A 19,654-nucleotide genomic window follows, 5' to 3' on the forward strand; every position below is an offset into this window, starting at 1 on the left:
AAATAAAACACAACAAGCAAGGAGATGTTTCTATAGCCCACTGAACATGAGAGGAGAGGTTTTAAAAAGGGGGGAAAACAAAAGGACTGAGAAACAGATGTATACAAAAACCTCTCCATTTTCCCCATACTTTATAGTGACTTTAACTTTCACTTACAAGCATGACTATAACATTTACCCAAAATAAGCATGCAATTCGCAGCATTTAAAATGTTAGTATCCATGTTGTCCAAGCCAATATTCATAACCATTTCATGTAATAACTTTCTATGAGGCAGCTTTTAGAGGTGGACGTCTGGTTCCTATCACCATCATTGTGAACGATGCTGAATTGGCAAGTTTCTCTAGAACGGAACATTTTTACACCAAACCACTCTGAATGACTTTATTTACATTTTAACCATTTAATTATATAATACGTTTTAAAAGTTAGTGAAATTCCCCTTTAAGTTGGACTTTTGAGAAGTTCTGCTTACAATTTCAGTCACATTTTCACACTTTTACTGTAGTACATCTTCACAATAAAGGTTTCTATTCTTTATATAAACCACCCCAGAGTCTGTTTTTAATGTAAACTGTATTTCTGTAAAAACTAGTTATTTTACAAAGTGGTGAACATGGCGGATCCGGAAGGAGAGTCACTAGAATCGTGGCTTAGTGAGTAACTTTAGCAAATTAGCTCGCCGCGTTGTTGTTTGGCCCTTTTAAACACTTTTAAAATGACTTAAGGCGAATAATCATATTTTCTGCTGCTTTATCGCCGTATGTTACATTGATTTGGCGTCGTATACGTCTTAAAAAGCCTGTTTATATCGTTGTTGTAGCTAGCATGCTAACCCAGCTGGCTTGTTGTGGTTAGCCGACTAACCTGAAGTCACCTCCTTGTTGGAATTTCCCCGTTCCACCTTAAACGGTGCAGCAGTTACGTTCAGGCACCTGGCGCCGGAAAGAAACTGCTCCAACATTTAAGGTGGAACGGGAAAATCCGTACAAGAAGCTGCTGAATAAGAAGCCCACTTCAGCTTTGTGGTTAGCCGGATAGCAGCGTTGACGTTAATCCAGATACCACAAAACAAAGCTCGTTCGTGGCTTTAACTGTATTTTTGTTATTATTGTTGTTGTTTCCAGTTCATATAATGTGGAAATATCACAAATATTTTTGCTCTGTTGGGTTATTTTATGGGCCTACACAGTTTGACGTGACGTTGTCATTAGCTAGCTTAGCTTGCCAGCTGCGTTGCTGAAGTAACAAACTCTTCAAAAAGACGTTTTTCCCGGTGGTTCTCAAAAGAAACCTAAAGGGAATGGTTCTGTTTAGAACTATGAGCTCTATAGAGACCTGCGTCGTGCATCAGTTGTTCTTTGCAGTCATGAAAGGGTTCTTCAGTTGGATGGAGAATGTTTTTTGAAAATGGTTCTATATGGCACCAAAAAGGGTTCTGTTATTGTAATGATGTCAGGCTTGTAACAACATAAGAACCTTCTTCGGGGCTATATGGACCCCCTTTTTAAAAATGGTTCTGTATAGAGCCATACACAACACGCTGTCCCATCAATCTACAGAACCATGTGTAGGGTTCTATATAGCCCCAAAAATGGTTCTTCTGTTGTGACGATGTTAAGCTAGTAACAATAGAAGAACCTTTCTTGGTGCTAAAAAGAACCATATAGGACCTTATACACTGCTCAAAAAAATAAAGGAAACACTGAAATAACATCCTAGATCTGAATGAATTAAATATTCTCATTGAATACTTTGTTCTGTACAAAGTTGAATGTGCTGACAACAAAATCACACAAAAATCATCAATGGAAATCAAATTTATTAACCAATGCAGTCCTGGATTTGGAGTCACACACAAAATTAAAGTGGAAACACACACGACAGGCTGATCCAACTTTGATGTGATGTCCTTAAAACAAGTCAAAATGAGGCTCAGTATTGTGTGTGGCCTCCACGTGTCTGTATGACCTCCCTACAACGCCTGGGCAGCTCCTGATGAGGTGGCGGATGGTCTCCTGAGGGATCTCCTCCCAGACCTGGACTAAAGCATCCGCCAACTCCTGGACAGATTGTGGTGCACGTGACGTTGGTGGATGGAGCGAGACATGATGTCCCAGATGTGCTCAATCGGATTCAGGTCTGGGGAACGGGCGGGCCGGTCCATAGCTTCAATGCTTTCATCTTGCAGGAACTGCTGACACACTCCAGCCACATGGGGTCTAGCATTGTCCTGCATTAGGAGGAACCCAGGGTCAACCACACCAGCATATGGTCTCACAAGGGGTCTGAGGATCTCATCTCGGTACCTAATGGCAGTCAGGCTACCTCTGGCGAGCACATGGAGGGCTGTGCGGCCCTCCTAAGAAATGCCACCCCACACCATTACTGACCCACAGCCAAACCGGTCATGCTGAAGGATGTTGCAGGCAGCAGATGGCTCTCCACGGCGTCTCCAGACTCTGTCACGTCTGTCACATGTGCTCAGTGTGAACCTGCTTTCATCTGTGAAGATCACAGGGCGCCAGTGGCGAATTTGCCAATCTTTGTGTTCTCTGGCAAATGCCAAGCGTCCTGCACGGTGTTGGGCTGTGAGCACAACCCCCATCTGTGGACATCGGGCCCTCATACCATCCTCATGGAGTCAGATTCTAACCGTTTGTGCAGACACATGCACATTTGTGGCCTGCTGGAGGTCATTTTGCAGGGCTCTGGCAGGGCTCCTCCTGTTCCTCCTTGCACAAAGGCGGAGGTAGCGGTCCTGCTGCTGGGTTGCTGCCCTCCTACGGCCTCCTCCACGTCTCCTGGTGTACTGGCCTGTCTCCTGGTAGCCCCTCCAGCCTCTGGACACTACGCTGACAGACACAGCAAACCTTCTTGCCACAGCTCGCATTGATGTGCCATCCTGGATGAGCTGCACTAGCTGAGCCACTTGTGTGGGTTGTAGAGTCCATCTCATGCTACCACGAGTGTGAAAGCACCACCAACATTCAAAAGTGACCACAACATCAGCCAGAAAGCAGAAAGGTACTGAGAAGTGGTCTGTGGTCCCCACCTGCAGAACCACTCCTTATTGGGTGTGTCTTGCTAATTGGCAATAATCTCCACCTGTTGTCTGTTCCATTTGCTCAACAGCTGTGAAATTGATTGTCAGTGTTGCTTCCTAAGTGGACAGTTTGATTTCACAGAAGTTTGATTTACTTGGAGTTATATTGTGTTGTTTAAGTGTTCCCTTTATTTTTTTGAGCAGTGTACAACACATTCTCTATTAATCCGAAGAACCATTTCCAAACCAAACCAAAGAACCTAAGCATGAAATGGCTGTATACAGAGCTCATGGTTCGGAACCATTCCCTTACTAAAGAGCCCTTGAAGAATCACATTTGCCTTGCCTTGGCTTTATGTTGCTACAAAAAGCTGTGCAAAGCTGTATATGTTGAGACAGCTACTCATCTTCATTCACTTATAGTGATGTTATTAGTAGTTCACAAGCAGTCAAATCTAATATAATGACGATCTGTTTTGTTTTCTACTCAGACAAAGCCACAAACCCTTCCAACAGACAGGAGGACTGGGAATATATTATTGGCTTCTGTGATCAAATCAATAAGGAGCTTGAAGGGTATGGATATATTTTCCAAAAGTTCTCGAAGTGCCTACTTTTCTGTTTTCTAAGGAGGAGCTTTACTGAATCTGAAAAAGTTATATGTAATTAAATGGTTGAGATGTAAACAGAGTTATTTAGAGTGGTTTGGTGAGAAATGCTTTATCCTAGAGAAACTAACAGAGTCAGAATTGTTCACAGTGGTGGTGATAGGAACCAGACGTCCACCTCTAAAAGGCGTCCACCTCGCAGACACTTATTAAATGAAACGGTTATGAATTCACTGATACGTGATGTATGAAACATTGTTTTTTTGAAGGTTTTGAGAACATTTTGACCTTAAAATCAATTCATGAGATGCATAGTAGGCAAAATAGTCTTCAAAGAAAACTTATTCTTTCAGATTTTCCCATCATCAACATTCCATATAAAACTCAGAAGACAGGTGTAGGTTCACTGGTGGTTTTAGATAGTAAATAAAATGTCCATATTTGTGTTGTAGTCATGGCGACCCCTGGTTCCTATCACCACCACTGTAAAGACATCTGAACCATTTCACACCAAACCCCTCTGACATCTCAAGGACTGAATTATTCAGAAATTCTTCTGCAACACTTTTTGTCTCAGTCCACAGATATCAGTGAGATTACTAGCACATAAAATCCAGTCGCCGCAAGAATGGGAGGCGTTACAAGCACTGACTGTGAGTTTTCCATGCATTTTTAGGTCGGGTGGTTTTTATGTTACGAACATCATTCAGTCTATGTATTTGGCTTTTTTTCCTTGCTGCTGCAGGTCTTAGAAGCCTGCATGAAGAACTGTGGGAGAAGGTTTCATAATGAAGTTGGAAAGTTTAGGTTTTTAAATGAACTGATCAAAGTAGTTTCCCCGAAGGTGAGCATCAGCACTTCTCAGTAGTTGGCCATGTGTTCTGTGTAATAATGCTGTGACTCAACTGTGTGTTTTCTGTGTGTTTTTCATAGTATTTAGGAGACAGAGTGTCAGAGAAGGTGAAGATAAAAGTAATAGAGATGCTGTTCAGTTGGTCCACTGCCCTGCCAGATGAGACAAAGATCACAGAGGCTTATCAGATGCTAAAGAGGCAAGGTATTTCATCAATACGCAATGCGATTGTCTGTTTAACTATTGCTAAAACTTTGGTTTAACAAGATAGCGATCACTTGTGTTAAATGCACTCATTATTCTACGTCAGGCATCGTGACGACAGATCCAGAAGTTCCTGCGGATAAGACTCTGATTCCCTCACCGCCTGACCGGCCTCACAATCCCGTCTTTGAAAACGAGGAGAAGAGTAAAGTAAGAAAATGCATTAGCTGTATGGCGAAGTTCCCCAAAGCCAGTGTAGCCTTAAGTTAAACTCGCCTGCCAGGTGGAGAGATGCTGTCGTAGGTCAGTTTTATGTGCTGTAAAACATTTAACTTAACCATTAATCTAATTTCTCAAACATTTTAATGTTGATATTATAAGATGAACTTTCTGTGTGCTCTGGGAATTAAAGGAAAGTCCTATTAGTTTATTCGATTATTACCTATTTTTTAAAAAAGGTCTGCGTAATTTAGCGGTTCAGATGTAAACGGTGTCGTTCAGAGTGGTTTGGTGTGAAATGCTCTGTTCTAGAGAAACGTACAGAGTCAGATTATTCACAGTGGTGGTGATAGTAACTGGACGTCCCCCTCTGAATAAAGTTATTAAATGAAATGGTTATGAATGCACTGCCTGATGTCTGAGACATTGTTTTAGGATGGTTTTGAGAAGCTTTTGGCTTAAAATCCTTTCATAGTGGAGGGATACATCCAGGGCATTGTGAGACACAATAGTCCCCAAGTAAAACTGACCCACTTAACTCTGCTTCTTATCGCTAACACTGTTAAGACTTACAACTAGGTACATTTCTTTACAACACACTGTTTAAAAAAACACTTCAAACTATTTTATTTTCATCTCAAAAATTTCATTTTGCTAAAAGTGGTGGAATCGGCTTGATAATTGCTTGACAGTTGGCTTGATAATTGGCTGCTGTTTTGAATTAAAGTGTGCTAAAGCAGTCATTTTAGAACAATCTTCACCTTACAGTGCTTTGGGGAAACTACAGATTGTTAGAAACCGAACTTGGATCTAGTTCTCTCTTTTTTTCTGTGTAGCGTCTTGCTGAACTTCTGAAAAGCAAAAAGCCAGAGGATCTGCAGGAGGCCAACCGGCTCATCAAGAACATGGTGAAAGAGGTAGCTACATAGCTCAAAGTGTAACTGAATTAGAGCCTCAGTTAACTCTTGTGTTAAAAACAGAAGAGTAACAAGCAAAACTAAATATTCGAGAACTTATTTGTGAGCTGCTGATGTGTTTGTGTGTTTCAGGACGAAGCAAGGGTGCAGAAAGTAGCCCAGCGCACCAGCACTTTATTGGAGGTGAACAACAGCGTCAAACTACTGAATGAAATGCTGCGGCACTTCAGTAAAGACCAGTCTACACAGGCAGACAGAGAGCTTCTTAAGGTAAGCCTGTTCCGTGCAATGTGTTTGTTCCCTTCAGTATAAGACAGCTTTCATTTTAGTGCTTAACCACATTAAACCTTTCCAGTGAAGTTTTCCTAGAAACGTGAGAGTTTGTCGTTGTGCTGCCATGTGTAATTGTTTGAGGGTTTACCAGCAAAGGGGTTTATTTTTTTAGGATTTGCATGATGACTGTGATAAACTGAGGACGACGGTGTTCAAGCTGGCCACAGAGACCGAGGACGATGACAGCAGCTTAGGTAGAAATCTCTGGGCTACCTTGTACTTCCAGCAGCTGGCCACTTTATTAGAAACACCCACCTTGTACTTTCACTTACTGGCCACTTTATTAGAAACAACTACCGTCTGGTTGCACTCGCTGCCCACTTTATTAGAAACGCCCACCTTGTGCTTCCACTCACTGGCCACTTTATTAGAAACACCCACCTTGTACTTCCACTCACTGGCCACTTTATTATAAACGCCCACCCTGTGCTTCCACACACTGGCCATTTTATTAGAAACACCAGAAGGTTTCTGATATAGTGGCAGAGAAATGTGTGTCTGTGCTGTTAATGTTGGGTCTGTCTGAAACACTCAGAGATATTTTACAGATACCTCAGCACTGAAGAGTAATATAATTCGCTAACTTATGTCTCTTGTTGCCCCACAGGTGAAATCCTACAGGCGAGTGACGATCTCTCACGTGTTATTAACTCTTACAAGAGCATAGTGGAAGGACAAGCTGTCAACACTGACACGCCTGGATCTACAACATCAGAACGTAAATATGGCAGTTCACGACTGCATATGCACTTCTGATCTGCTTTGTGTGCACCATTATTATTACGTTGAGTGATTTTACAATTTTTAGCATTAATGAGAGTAGTGTTTTCAAAACAGTCACCACCAAATCTTTGTAATGGCATCGGTCCAAGAGAGCTGAGTTGGTCCTGTTTAATTGAATAAATGTATCATTTTACACGCAGTTCATGCAGCAGCTATATCTTTATTCTCTAAATAAACAGCACAAACAAAATCAACACTACCCACTTTTCAGTCTCCACCTCACGGGAGCTTTTCAGCTCTTTAGTCTTCTTCTTCTTCTGCTGCTATTGCTGCTGCTGCTCGTCCCTCCTCTCGCTCTGTTCCCTCTCAGCTCATTTTAAAGGCGCTCACCAGAGCCGAGAGGGAACGAGAGCTCACCGCTCTGCCTCCGTGTTGTCGCCCCCCGCTGGCAGCTCAGCCGTAACAGGGGGTGGGGCCCGGTTGGCGGAGCTCGGGACTCGTTCCTCCCTCTGGTGCCTCCTGTAGCAGGCACCAGAGTCGTCCTCCACCTCCTGCCGTCACCCCCGTGACTCGTGTCCGTCGGTGGGAGCTCAGGCTCTCTCCCTGGCATCCTCGCTGAGGTGCGTCGCAGCTGCATACTCGGACCCCGCCTTTCTGCTGGCTCTCTTGGCCTTCATCGTCGGGGGCCGGGGGCGGGCGCATGCCACATATATGTTTTTGCCATATTGCCAACCCCTAATTCATATCACCTAGATGAGCTGCACATCGGAATCTGCCAAGATTTATTGTTATTGTGTCCGGCATTATTGTTTTTTGAGGTGAGGCAGGTAAATTCACTTGTGCTCCATTTGAATTCCGCTGCTGCAACTGATGTACATGATTATATATGACTCATTGTACTGAAAGGTTGGTTGCCTCTTACTTTACTTGTAGTGCTTTATTGATTTATTGATTTGTGCTACTTTAATAGGCACCTGATTTCTTGTATAGGAATGCAGAATGCAAGTTTGGCTCATTTAAAGAGCACATAATAGCTGTAAAGTAACCAACAATCTGCCATGAAATTCATGACTGCACTTTTTACATTTACATTACATTAATAAAGAATTCTTACTTTGCTCTTTTACTAATTGTATGTTTTTGCCAGGTACCGATAATGGAAGCTCCTCAGAGATCTTAATAGACTTGGCTGGTTTGGACGTTCACACTGCTTCACTGCAGCATCCTCCTCTTCCATCAGCTCAAATCCCAGCTGACCTCTTCATGTCTCCTCCAGCTTTTGACCCTCCTCCTCCCTACCCCAACTCTTCTTCTGCCCAGCCCGGCTTACAAGTCAACATAAAAGACAGCCCTAACCGTCCGATCGCAAGTGAGAATCCAAATAGCCTCTCTCTCCTGGATGAAGAGCTCATTTCTCTAGGTAACGTTTACGGTGATAGAAGCTTTGTGTGTATATGCTGCCGCTGAGTACCAATTGGTGACTGACACTGATAAAAATGATATAATAGAGATGGTGTTGAGTAAATGGAGTATTAACTCTGTAGGTCTCAGTGATCCGGTTACAGCTGCAAGCACTCAGAAACAAGAGAATGAAGACAATCAGTGGACAGCCTTACAGGTACATCAAGGAGCTTGATTTTTGTTCATTATCACAGGATCATCCAGAACATGTGTGTTGTCATGTCTTTAGTTTATATCTGGAGCTATGAGGCCAACATTGCTAACAAACACCACACGTCAGTGGTCACCAAAATCTTCTAAAACGTCTTCGAACCTGCTCCAAGTGCATCCAGGTCTTCATTAAGGTGGTGCAGACTTGCAGGTTTAGGATGCAGTATAACACACTGAAAGCTAAAACAGTGAATATAACTTCAACAATGTTCATTTTTATTGTTCATAGTACAACATACTGTGTCCTAAACTACTTCTGCAAGTTTGTACCACTTTAATGAAGAGCCAGATGTGGTTTGAGTGGATTCAGAGAAGTTCTGGTAAAAGATTTGGGTGACTGTCGACTTCTAGTGTTGTTTGCATGTCACAGCCAAGAGCCATGTCTTTTGTCCAGGGTCTGGACTGTCTGTAATCTAATATCTTCAAAAAGAATAAAATGAATCAAAGGATATCAACAAAAATGAAAAAGGATAAAAAGGAATGGAAAAGACTTGTGGAATGAGCATCAAATGGCAAGATGGTTCCTGGTCAACCAGAATGCGAATATCATCTCAAAATATCCCTTTTTGTTCCCTCTGGGGCGATGAGCTAATCTTGCCACCCCTTTTACACAGTTCCATACCATTTTAGTCCCTATCATATCCAAACCTCACACCTCCTTGGTAACCTTTGAAACCTAAAAAACCCACTCTGGTGTGACTGGTTCCCTCTGTACAGGGCCCTTTTGCACAAGTCTGCATAGGGAATCTCATACAACCCTCCATATACATACAAAAGTATACCTCAGCTATAACTTAAACAGTCGTCTGGTACAGCTCTTGTGAGCTCAGGAGCTCACCCCCGTTAGAGAGTCCAGGGCATACAGTCCATAGTCTGCTTCCCTGTATTACCTTTTTAGGAGGGCTCCAAGTTCTCTAGTCAGCCAATGTTTTATTCAATCCTTTCCAGCTTTCACATCAAACACGTCTTGGGCTGATAAGCTCCATCTGAAGTAAGTTACATGGTAACCCTGTGTACATTTGGTTTTTTGCCAAACCATTTAACCATTTATGGGTCTGGATCTCTGACCTCACAATCTCTGACCTCACAATCTCTCACCTCACAATCTCTGACCTCACAATCTCTCACCTCACAATCTCTGACCTGAATTATTTTGTATGATTCCAAATAATGTTAAAATATATATTATATAATATATATTAAAGTATTAAAATAGTATATTAAATATGCAAATATAATTTGAGAATCTGGAATATAGACAAAAAAACAAGACAAGACATTTTTATGTTGTAAAATTGCCATAGAATTTTATTTTGAACAGTATAAAATGGTTCTTTATTGAATATGCAGAGTATTGAATGTGCTTATTCTGTTTAGTTGGTTTAGTATCATATAATTCTATTACAATTCTGTTCTAACGTTCTAACATCAGCCCAGCTGATTCTCCCTTTTCAGACTAATGGCTCACAGTGCATCAGTGTATTTGTGTGGTTGAAGATAAATAATTAGATATTTATTTTATCAGCCGTCCACAGAATTTAGAATCTTACAGCACAGCTAAATTACTACTTTGTGGTTACCATTTGAATGTAGTGGCTTAAGTGACTTACTTTTTGTTATAAATTTTGTAAGACATTTGCAATTAAACACATTTTTCTTTTTCATCAGGCCTCCAATCCACTGATGGATCTCCTCAGCAGTTCTCCTCCATTAGACCTTCTCCAGTCTGCAGCTCCAGCTACTCCCGAATCTACCTCAGCTTCAGACAGCAGTCGTGCTTCAGAATCCTTTGGGGGGGTGGCTCCTTTGGCCTTTCCTGCTCCTGCCCAGTCTGTGTCCACCTCGCTCCAGGATCTCGCCCTGCTGGACCTGGGAAAACCCAGGTGAATAAAAAGTTCTTTAAGCTGTTTTAAGTGACAGGAATAAGTTCTCAGGCTTTAAAGCCCTGTGATTGGATTGAGGATTGGGTTGTTCAGGTTGATAATATTATATTTGTGATAAATGATGTTTATTTTCAGCACTTCGGGGACAGTGAACAGCACCATGGATCGTAATAAAGGCAGATTTAGTCCAGTTGCATTGAATCTGTAAATAACAACAGCTTCAACCAGTGTTTAGTAACTGCATGAACTGTATAGCAACAAGTCGCTGATTGGGTAACAGACTGTTATATTATACCAGTAGCTATTTTTACTTATTTATTTTTAATAGTTATTTAACTTTTTTCTCCTGGTCCTTCTTTATAAAATAAAATCAAACTGACAGTTTTGTCCCTTACCCCTGTCACGATTGGCCCCTCTCAGTCCTGTCCATGTGCGTTTGTTTTGGTATCTGTAGTCCTGCCCCTTGTTTCGTGACTCCGCCCCTGATTGTTTTCATGTGTCCCTCGTTTTTCCTTTGTTACTTAAGCCCTGTGTTTGCACTTTGCACTCTTTGCTGGTCTTTGTATCAGTCTGTCTTTGATGTATCGGTCTGTGTTTGATGTATCGGTCTGTGTTTGATGTTTGCTTTGTTTCTCTGTGTTATTGATTGTATTCTGGTTTTGTCATGTCTGCCCCACGATCTATCCGTATTGGCTCTTTGACCCTGGACCGTTATGACCCTGATTTTGGATTTGCCCTCAATAAAAGTCGCTTACCTCCGCACATGCATCCGCTACCTCGCTCCTCGTTACAACCCCAAATGTAGTTGATCAGCATGTTTGAAGTTTGCTTCTTTGTTTTAGCACTGATACTATGAGGCTCATGTACCAAGTAATAGAAATCCATGTCACCCAGAAAGATATCTTTGCCTTTATCTTTCTTATTTTCATATATATTTTTATAAAATGTACTTTGTCTTTTAATAACCTAATTTTGCACTGGAGCTCATGTTATACTAGCTTCTGTGCACAACTGAGCACCAAACATGTCTAATCAAATTTTTGGGGCAACAACATTGAAACATGTCAATTAGATTTTTCTGTAGTTCGTTTTAGAGATGACTTATAAGCACCACGCTACTCATAGTTCTTCAGGCTTTTTAAAATGTAACTCCTTTGTTTGTTGTTGTATTTTGCAGGTTAAACTCGTTTGCAAACCTCAAAAAAAGTAAATACTGGGATTACTTATCATGAATCCTGAAGTAATGATGATGTGATGTTTTTGCTGTCTGGCTTAATTCAGGGTCCCTTTAATGAGAAAACCAGCTCTGGTTTCATAGCAGACACTGTATGATGTCACTAGTTTGTGAAATACAGCATGATGTTAAGGGCAAAGGCTGATTTAGAAAGGTGCTAGTTTACTGCACCGTTCCCTTCAGTGTCATAGTTTTTATTATTTTAATTTTCATGTGTGATAACTGTCTTTTAGTGTCCTTGCTGAATGTTGTTGTATATTTCTGTTTACAGTGATCCAGCTGGGCTGGCAAAGGCGGAATCAGCATCTTTACCCTGCGAAGGAGGAGGTCCTGCTGTTACGTCCAGCACTAAACCCCCAAACTCAGCCTTCCCCCCAGACAGCCCACTCCTACACCCCCTCTCACCCCCTCTGGTGGCCAGGCAAGGAACTGCAGCCCCTCAGCCTGACCCCTCACTGACCAACGTCTTTGTCCCGCTGGACTCCATCAGACCCAGTGAGTCTAAAGATAATGAGGAAGATTAATAATAACAGTAGCAATACTACAGTCAGCTGCAGGGGACATTTCAGGTTGAATTTGTTGTTCTTTATCAAAAAGTTATATTTATAACTAATATATTACGTTAAGTTATAGTATAATTGAGCCTAAAAAAATGATATGGAGTAAATAATTAGCTTTCGGGTTGCAAAAAGCTCTCTTAAAAACATGAATGTTAGATAAGGCTGTTTGTTTGTAACATACTTTATAGAAATAACTGAACCTTTTTAACAGCTACATTGAGGGAGTTTACAAAATAAAACAAATCAGAATGAAAGTAAAACAAATATTAGTAGAACAGTGAAGTAGTGAAATAATGTTATGAATATTAAAACCCTGTTTCTCAGGTAAAGAAAGCCCAGTGACAGCCTATGATAAAGATGGTGTTTGCGTCCTGCTGCACTTTGCCTCTAACTGCCCTCCTGGACGGCCCGACGTGCTGGTCATGGTGGTGTCCATGCTGAACACAGCGCCTCTCCAAGTGAAGAACCTGACACTACAGGCAGCCGTGCCAAAGGTAACAGCCCAGATGTACATAGTAGAGACGTATAGTAGCTCACAGAGCCGACATACGTTATTTATTTGAGTTCCTCACTCTCATAACTATGTAACTTTCATTCGTAGTAGTTACTAAGTCATTTATAGTAGATAATCATTCATAGTTGTTACTCAGTAATTAGTAGTATTTAGTGAATAATTTATAGTTTATAAATGTATAATTATAGTAATTATAATGTATAATTTATCATTTATATTAGTTACTGAGTAATTCATAGTAGATGCTGAATAATATATATTAAAAACTGAGATTCGTATTAGTTGCTGAGTAGTTCATGGTAGATACTGAGTAATATATTGTAAAAACGTAATAATTCATAGTAAATGTTGACTAATTGGCCTTTTTTGTATTTGTGTAATTAACAGTCTATGAGAGTGAAGCTGCAGCCACCCTCAGGCATGGAGCTGGCCCCTTTTAACCCAATACTGCCCCCTAGTGCTATTACACAAGTAATGCTGCTGGCTAACCCACTGAAGGTAAATTCGCATTAGCACCATCGTCCCAGTAAGAAAGAAAGATCTGGTCAACTTCTGCATGTTGTGTAATATGTGTGTGTGTGTGTGTGTGTGTGTGTGTGTGTGTGTGTGTGTGTGTGTGTGTATATATATATACATACACACACACACAAAGGTCTTGGTGAAATATCTGCATTTTATTATCTTTCCAGCATTTATAACCCTCAGCAAAGGGATGTTATATATTTGCCAATTATAAATGCTACTCAAGGTGAATTTAGTCCAGATTAATACATTTTATAAACATGCGTATAATGACATCAACAGTGATACACATGAAAAATATTGGCCCAGAATTTCCATAATGCATCCCTAATTTGTTACTTTATTAAAAGTATATTCATTGCTGACTTCTAACGACACCACGGATGGTAATGTGGTCCGTGAAGGTTTGCCCATGATTAATATTCTGGTAGGCTGTGGGGCAAGTTGTAGGGTGGCAAATGGAGTTTCGTGTGAACGTGTACAGAATGTTTTCCTGTTTCTTTTCAGGAATGTGCATCCGATTACTTATACTGGAAGTGCTTTAATGCGACGTTACTGAGAACAGACAGGGAAGGGATGTGATACTTTAGAGTAACTGGTGAACCTGATTAACAGGCTTATCATAGTAACGGATATATAAACACTTTACTATGTCCTGTTTTTCAGATCACTTTTTCTTTCCTTGTCATGTTTGTGTTATCAGTAGTTTATTTGGTGTCATTAGTTTATTTCTACATATTTACAAAATCTTATCTCACAAAAAACAAATAAGCTGCTTGACTTTTCGTTCATGCGATTGGCTCTTTATCACAAACATCGTGTTTTCATAAACGTGTGTGTAGTAGTTTCTCGACTCCACACTGATTTGCTAGTTTCTGTGTCATAAACATTTGTCTTAGAGATAATAAAGAATTTTTGGTATCCCTTGAAGGGCAACACTTGTTCTATATGACATTTACATAAGCCTTACTACACTCTGAAAAATATGGTGCATGAAGGGTTCTTTAGTAAAGAAAATAGTTCTATATAGAACCATGAACACGCAGATAACATTTGCATGGTTCTTCGCATCCTGAAGGTTGTGCAAAATGCGCTGTAGATTGCAGATGCACTGTAACCTTTATGAAAAGGGTTCTTTATGGCATCACAAAGGGTTCCTCTGTTGTTACGGTGTCAAGCTTGTTACAATAGAAGAACCCTTTTGGATGCTATATAGAACCCTTTTTTAAAAAATCTATATAGGACAGTCTGTAGCACATTTTCCATCCAGCTGAAGAACCCTTTCATGACATAAAGAACCCTTTGATCATGCAAAGGGTTCTTTGAGTGTTCATGGTTCTATATAGAATCATTTTCCTCACTAAAGAACCTTTGAATAAACATTTTTTTAGGTGTTTAAAATAAACCCACATGCACATTTATAAAGGCGTTTATAGACATTTATAACAAGCCTGAGTTGTTCTAGAGGCTACTTTATGTTATGACCGTTGGCGCTGGTTGACTTTCTTTCCTTTGTGAATGTCTGTGTGGGTTGTCCTAAAGGGCTTATGTAGGTGTTGTGTAGCTTTATGAACACTGCACTTTAAAGAAGTGTTAGTTCTTAACTTCCTCTTTGTATTTTAAAGGTGTGTTAATGGCACGCATTTGAGAAGGTGAGAAAAAAGTGCTAAAGTGTTGCTTTTGTTGTGTGTTTTTAGGAGAAAATGAGGCTGAGATACAAGCTGATGTTTGTCCTCGGAGATCGTCAGTGCTCAGAGACGGGTGAAGTGGATAAATTCCCACCCGTGGAGAGATGGGGCAGGCTGTAGCGTTCGCCTGAGACTCGGATCCTCAGTCCTGCTTGCAGATATCCATCCTGCAAAGTTACCGTAACAGTCTTTAAGGGAACACTCCAGCATTTTTCAACCTACTCTCTCTCTGCTGCATCTTTATCGTGTGGTTCATTGATGGTAGATTTGCATTTTACACGCAGGCATTTGACACTGTTATCTAGAGCAGCTTGGAGTTGAATCATGTTACAGATGTGGGTGAAAATAGCATTAGGAGGACATCTTGTTGGTGGAGCGTGGCGTTTGTGCCAAGGTGTGGTATCAAAGCCCAGTCCGCCATGAGAAGGGCAGCGGTTTTCCCTAGTAGTGGGCAGTAGGGCCGATATATTAATAAAGTGTGCTTCATATTTATGACGGTTTCAGTATACATATGAACAGTATATACATTTTTACAAAGGAAATCATTTCAGATGATTCCATTTTTTTAGTTTATTATTGGCTTATATTTCAGAATCGTACCTTTTATTAAAAAGCGTTTATAACATCGGTGCTAAATGTTGCTTCCTGTCTAAAGAACTTGGCTGCTTCTTCACCAGCTTTTTGCTAGAATATTACTTTCCACCTTAAATGGAGCGGCATATGTTCTGGCACCCATATAGGCACCACAGTGTAACTACTGGATCATTTAAGGTGGAGCAAGCAATTGGAATAAGAAGCCAGCAAATGAAAAAACATTTCAGGACCAGCTGCTGCCCAGCTTGTTTCAAGACTGCAGCGTCATCTGGTTCAGTGATGAGTGAGTCAGGCAGTTCAAGAGGAAACAGAGGCACTCTGGTGTCCATGCTTGGCTAGTGCAAACCACAAAAAACCAACCACTCATTTATATCTCAAAAACAAAGTCGACTACTTCATATTGTAGTACTAGACAGCAGGAAGTGATCGAGGGTCTCCTGCTTTGTCAAGTTCATTTAAAAAGTGAATAAAACATCCCTGACACTCAGCTAAAGGAGATAGCATTAGTGTGGTCTGCGGCGTTTGTATGCTGCGTTATCTGCACTTACTTGTGGCGTGCCAGTGTAACGGTTACGACAAAAACTCAAACCTGAGGAGCTACCGCCCACTACTGGTATTACCCACTGCACTACACCACCATAAAATGGCCTTTGCCACATTTATAACTGTTTGAACATAACAAAAAGCCCACTGACTTAATATTTGTTATTAATAGTAGAAGTCAATGGGCAGTTGCTGAATTCTGCATATAAATGTTAGAAATATGTGCCTAATGTGAATTTGAGTCTCTAGCTGTTTTACTCTAACAGTACAGGTGTTAGGATGAGACAGATTGAGACCGTGAGTCATACCAAGACTGTTCTTATGAAGTTTTATCCAATTTAACAACAGTTAGAAAATAGTTCTGGTTACTTTCTCTCTCCCTAAGATTTTCGCTTATCAGAGTCGATCACAGCAACAAGGGGAGCAAACTAGTCCTCTCTCTGAAAGAATTCATTTGACTGAAGAATTCATGAATGTACAGAAATACATGAACCTGTACTGCTGGAATTCAGCAGCTGCCCATTAACTTCTGTTATAAGTGAGCTTCACGCCATATTTTCGGTTCTCTTCTAAGTTCTGGGAAACATGTTGAGAATTATTATCTACGTGAATCGCCTGTACAGTCCTACAAAGGGTGGTTCTTTAAAAGTTCTTTAGGAAGGATTGTTCTACATAGAACCCTGAACACTCAGAGAGCCCTTTGCATGATTAAAGGGTTCTTCACGTTGATGGAAAATGTGCTGTATAAATGTCTATAGAAAAGAGTTCTGTTGTTATGATGTCAAGCTTGTTAAAATAGAAGAACCCTTTTTGGTGCTATGTAGAACTCGAAATTCAAGAAGGTTTTATGTAGAACCGCCTGTAGCACATGATCAATCTGGCGAATGTTTCTGCGATGTAAAGAACACTTGATCATGCAAAGGGTGCTTTGAGTGTTCATGGTTCTATACAGAACCACTTTCTTTGCTATAGAACACATGAAGTACCATATTTTTAGTGAGTATGCTAAAGATACAGCAGATGGAGATGGTTATAAGCCTTGGACTATTCCTTTAACCTGCCGAACAGTGTAGCTTCCCATAGAAGGGACAGCTGGAGCTCAGTGTTTTATACTAGTGGTTTTCCTGCTGATGGATCCCTCAGCCAAACTCTGTCAGACACACGGGGAGACATTGGAGATTGTTGTAGGCTGTTTTCTGGATTTTATTCAATCCAGAAAACAGATTTAGGTCGGATTATATTTGAAAAAAGCAAACCCAAATCATTAAACTGTGTGTGTGCACAACTGTGTCAGTATTGAAGGGAAATATCACCCATTTATCAAACGGCATAATTCAGTCATTCAGTTGTGGTTTGGTGTAAAAGGGTTCCGATTTCTTTACAGTGGTGGTGAGAGGAACCAGGAGTCACCGTGGCTACAACACAAATATTGATATTTTATTTATTATTCAAAACCACCAGTGAACCTACACGAGTCTTCTGAGGTTTATATGGACTGTTGATGATGGGACAATAGTGGAAAGTCTGAAATAAACAAAGGTTTTTTTATGGGGACATTTTTGGGGACACTTATAGTGCCCTGCAGGTATCCCTCCATCAGGAATGGGTTTAAAAAGTACATTTTAGGATTAAATCTTCTTAAAACTATCGACTGTCTTCTTAAAACAGTGCGTCAGATATGAGGCCGCATATTTATAACCATTCTGTATGGAGCTTTTAGAGGTGGACGTCTGGTTCCTATCACCACCACTGTGAACAACTCTGACTCGGTAAGTTTCTCTAGAACAGCATTTCACACCAAACCACTCTGAGCGACTCGGTTTACATCTTAACCACTTAATTATGCAGGATTTTTGAAAAAAGGGTAGAATTTCCCTTTAAGTGCTACTAGCATTCATTAAGTTGTTCACACACAAACGCATTTTCAGAACTGCTTAGCCTTCTGGGTCATGAGTAAGTTGTAATTTGGGCTTTAATGTCCATCTGAAGGGAGAAATTACTGATACTACTGAAGTTAATTATGTTACAGATAAAATTGCTGCCTTGAATCTGAGTGAAATGCATTTGTGGGTTGAGTTTCACATTATATTTATTACAGAATTGTGTCCGGCCATAAATTTTTGTAATAGGACGTTTTTCTATTTGAGTGAACTTTTCTTTCGTTATTGTGTCTGTTTGATGGCTTCAGGTGTTTCTCTGTATTTATTTGATATGTTTGTGTTTCCTGGCTCTATCAGAGGTTATTATTTATGCCGTGAAATGATATTTGGTATTTTATTAGAGGTACTGCTGTATCCTGTAGCCCCTCGGGGCACCTGGAGCCCGACACACGTTTTTCTTCCTGCAGCTCCTGAGCATTTGTCTTTTTTAGATCTAGTTCTTATGATGTGATGTCATACAGTATTACGTTAAGATGAGTTTGTGAGCTTTGAAAAAATGTGAACGAGTGATTATGAATCAGAGGATGAGAGGATTACTCCTTTTACAGCTTTTGATCTCCTTCATCCTTCACCAGTTTTTGGCAGTGGTTTGTGCTGTGGGTTCTCGGCGGAACGTTCTCTGAGTTACTGATATTTTGACCCTTTAAACCATCAAATTGATGATATGTTAAAACTAACACTGTACATGTTGGTGTTTGAAAGTAAAATAAAAGCTCTCTGGGTTTTTTCTCTGGGGTGAATTTATATATGTGCACACTTCTACTTTGCATTCTTTTGTAATTTGCTACAAAATATTTCCTTAAAAAATAGAAAAAGGAAAAAGCAGTCTTTTAAGTACAACCCCATTTCCAAAAAAGTTGAAATGCTGTGAAAAATCTAAATAAATACAAAATGCAATGACTTAAACCCCATATTTCATTGAAAATGCTTCAAAGACAACAAATCCAATGTTGAAACTGAGATATTTTATTTTATTTAATTTTTTTATATATGCCCATTTTGAATTAGATGCCAGCAACACAGGGGAAGCAAAAGGCTGGTAAAGTTGTGTATTGCTTAAATAAACACCTGGCGGTTAGTTGGCAGGTCGATAACATGAGCGTCTCAGAGAGGCTGAGTATGTCAGAAGTAAAGATCAGGAGGGGTTCACCACTCTGAAAGACTGAATGATTCAAAAATAACATTTCTCAGCTTAAAATAGCTTTTTGTCATCTACGGTACACAATATCTTTAGAAGATTCAGAGAATCTGCCAAAACTCTGTGTGCAAGGGATGAAGCCAAAACTAGTGTCCTCAGACGGCACTGCATTAAAAACAGACAGGACTCTGTAGTGGAAATCACTGCATGGGCTCAGAAACACTTCTGAAAACCACTGTCTGTGAAAACAGTTTGTCAATGTGACCTATATCTAATAATTTGAGGCCTCAGTATAGTAAATTGTGGCTTTATTATAGTAATTTGTGGCCTCACTGTATTAAGTTAAGTGATCCTTTTTACTTCCCACAAATTCCACCTCCACATTTAACCCATCCGTGAAGTAAAACACCACATACACACTAGTGAATACACCCCCCCCACACACCCACACACTAGTGAGCAC

General features: G+C 40.4%; 1 protein-coding gene across 1 annotated transcript; it reads left to right on the forward strand.

Annotated features, from left to right (window-relative positions):
- The first annotated feature begins 614 nt into the window (after positions 1-614).
- gga3a (golgi associated, gamma adaptin ear containing, ARF binding protein 3a) lies at positions 615-18,797 on the forward strand. Its single transcript, XM_017721622.2, has 17 exons — positions 615-657; positions 3,539-3,623; positions 4,233-4,308; positions 4,401-4,499; positions 4,589-4,712; positions 4,819-4,922; positions 5,768-5,848; positions 5,981-6,118; positions 6,294-6,375; positions 6,789-6,899; positions 8,052-8,324; positions 8,449-8,522; positions 10,244-10,458; positions 11,964-12,187; positions 12,577-12,746; positions 13,154-13,264; positions 14,986-18,797. The coding sequence occupies exons 1-17, from the start codon at positions 618-620 to the stop codon at positions 15,094-15,096; spliced, it is 2,118 nt and encodes a 705-aa protein (XP_017577111.1). The 5' UTR covers positions 615-617; the 3' UTR covers positions 15,097-18,797.
- The last annotated feature ends 857 nt before the right edge of the window (positions 18,798-19,654 follow it).

This window comes from Pygocentrus nattereri, chromosome 30, assembly GCF_015220715.1.
Source record: "Pygocentrus nattereri isolate fPygNat1 chromosome 30, fPygNat1.pri, whole genome shotgun sequence".
NCBI lineage: Eukaryota > Metazoa > Chordata > Actinopteri > Characiformes > Serrasalmidae > Pygocentrus > Pygocentrus nattereri.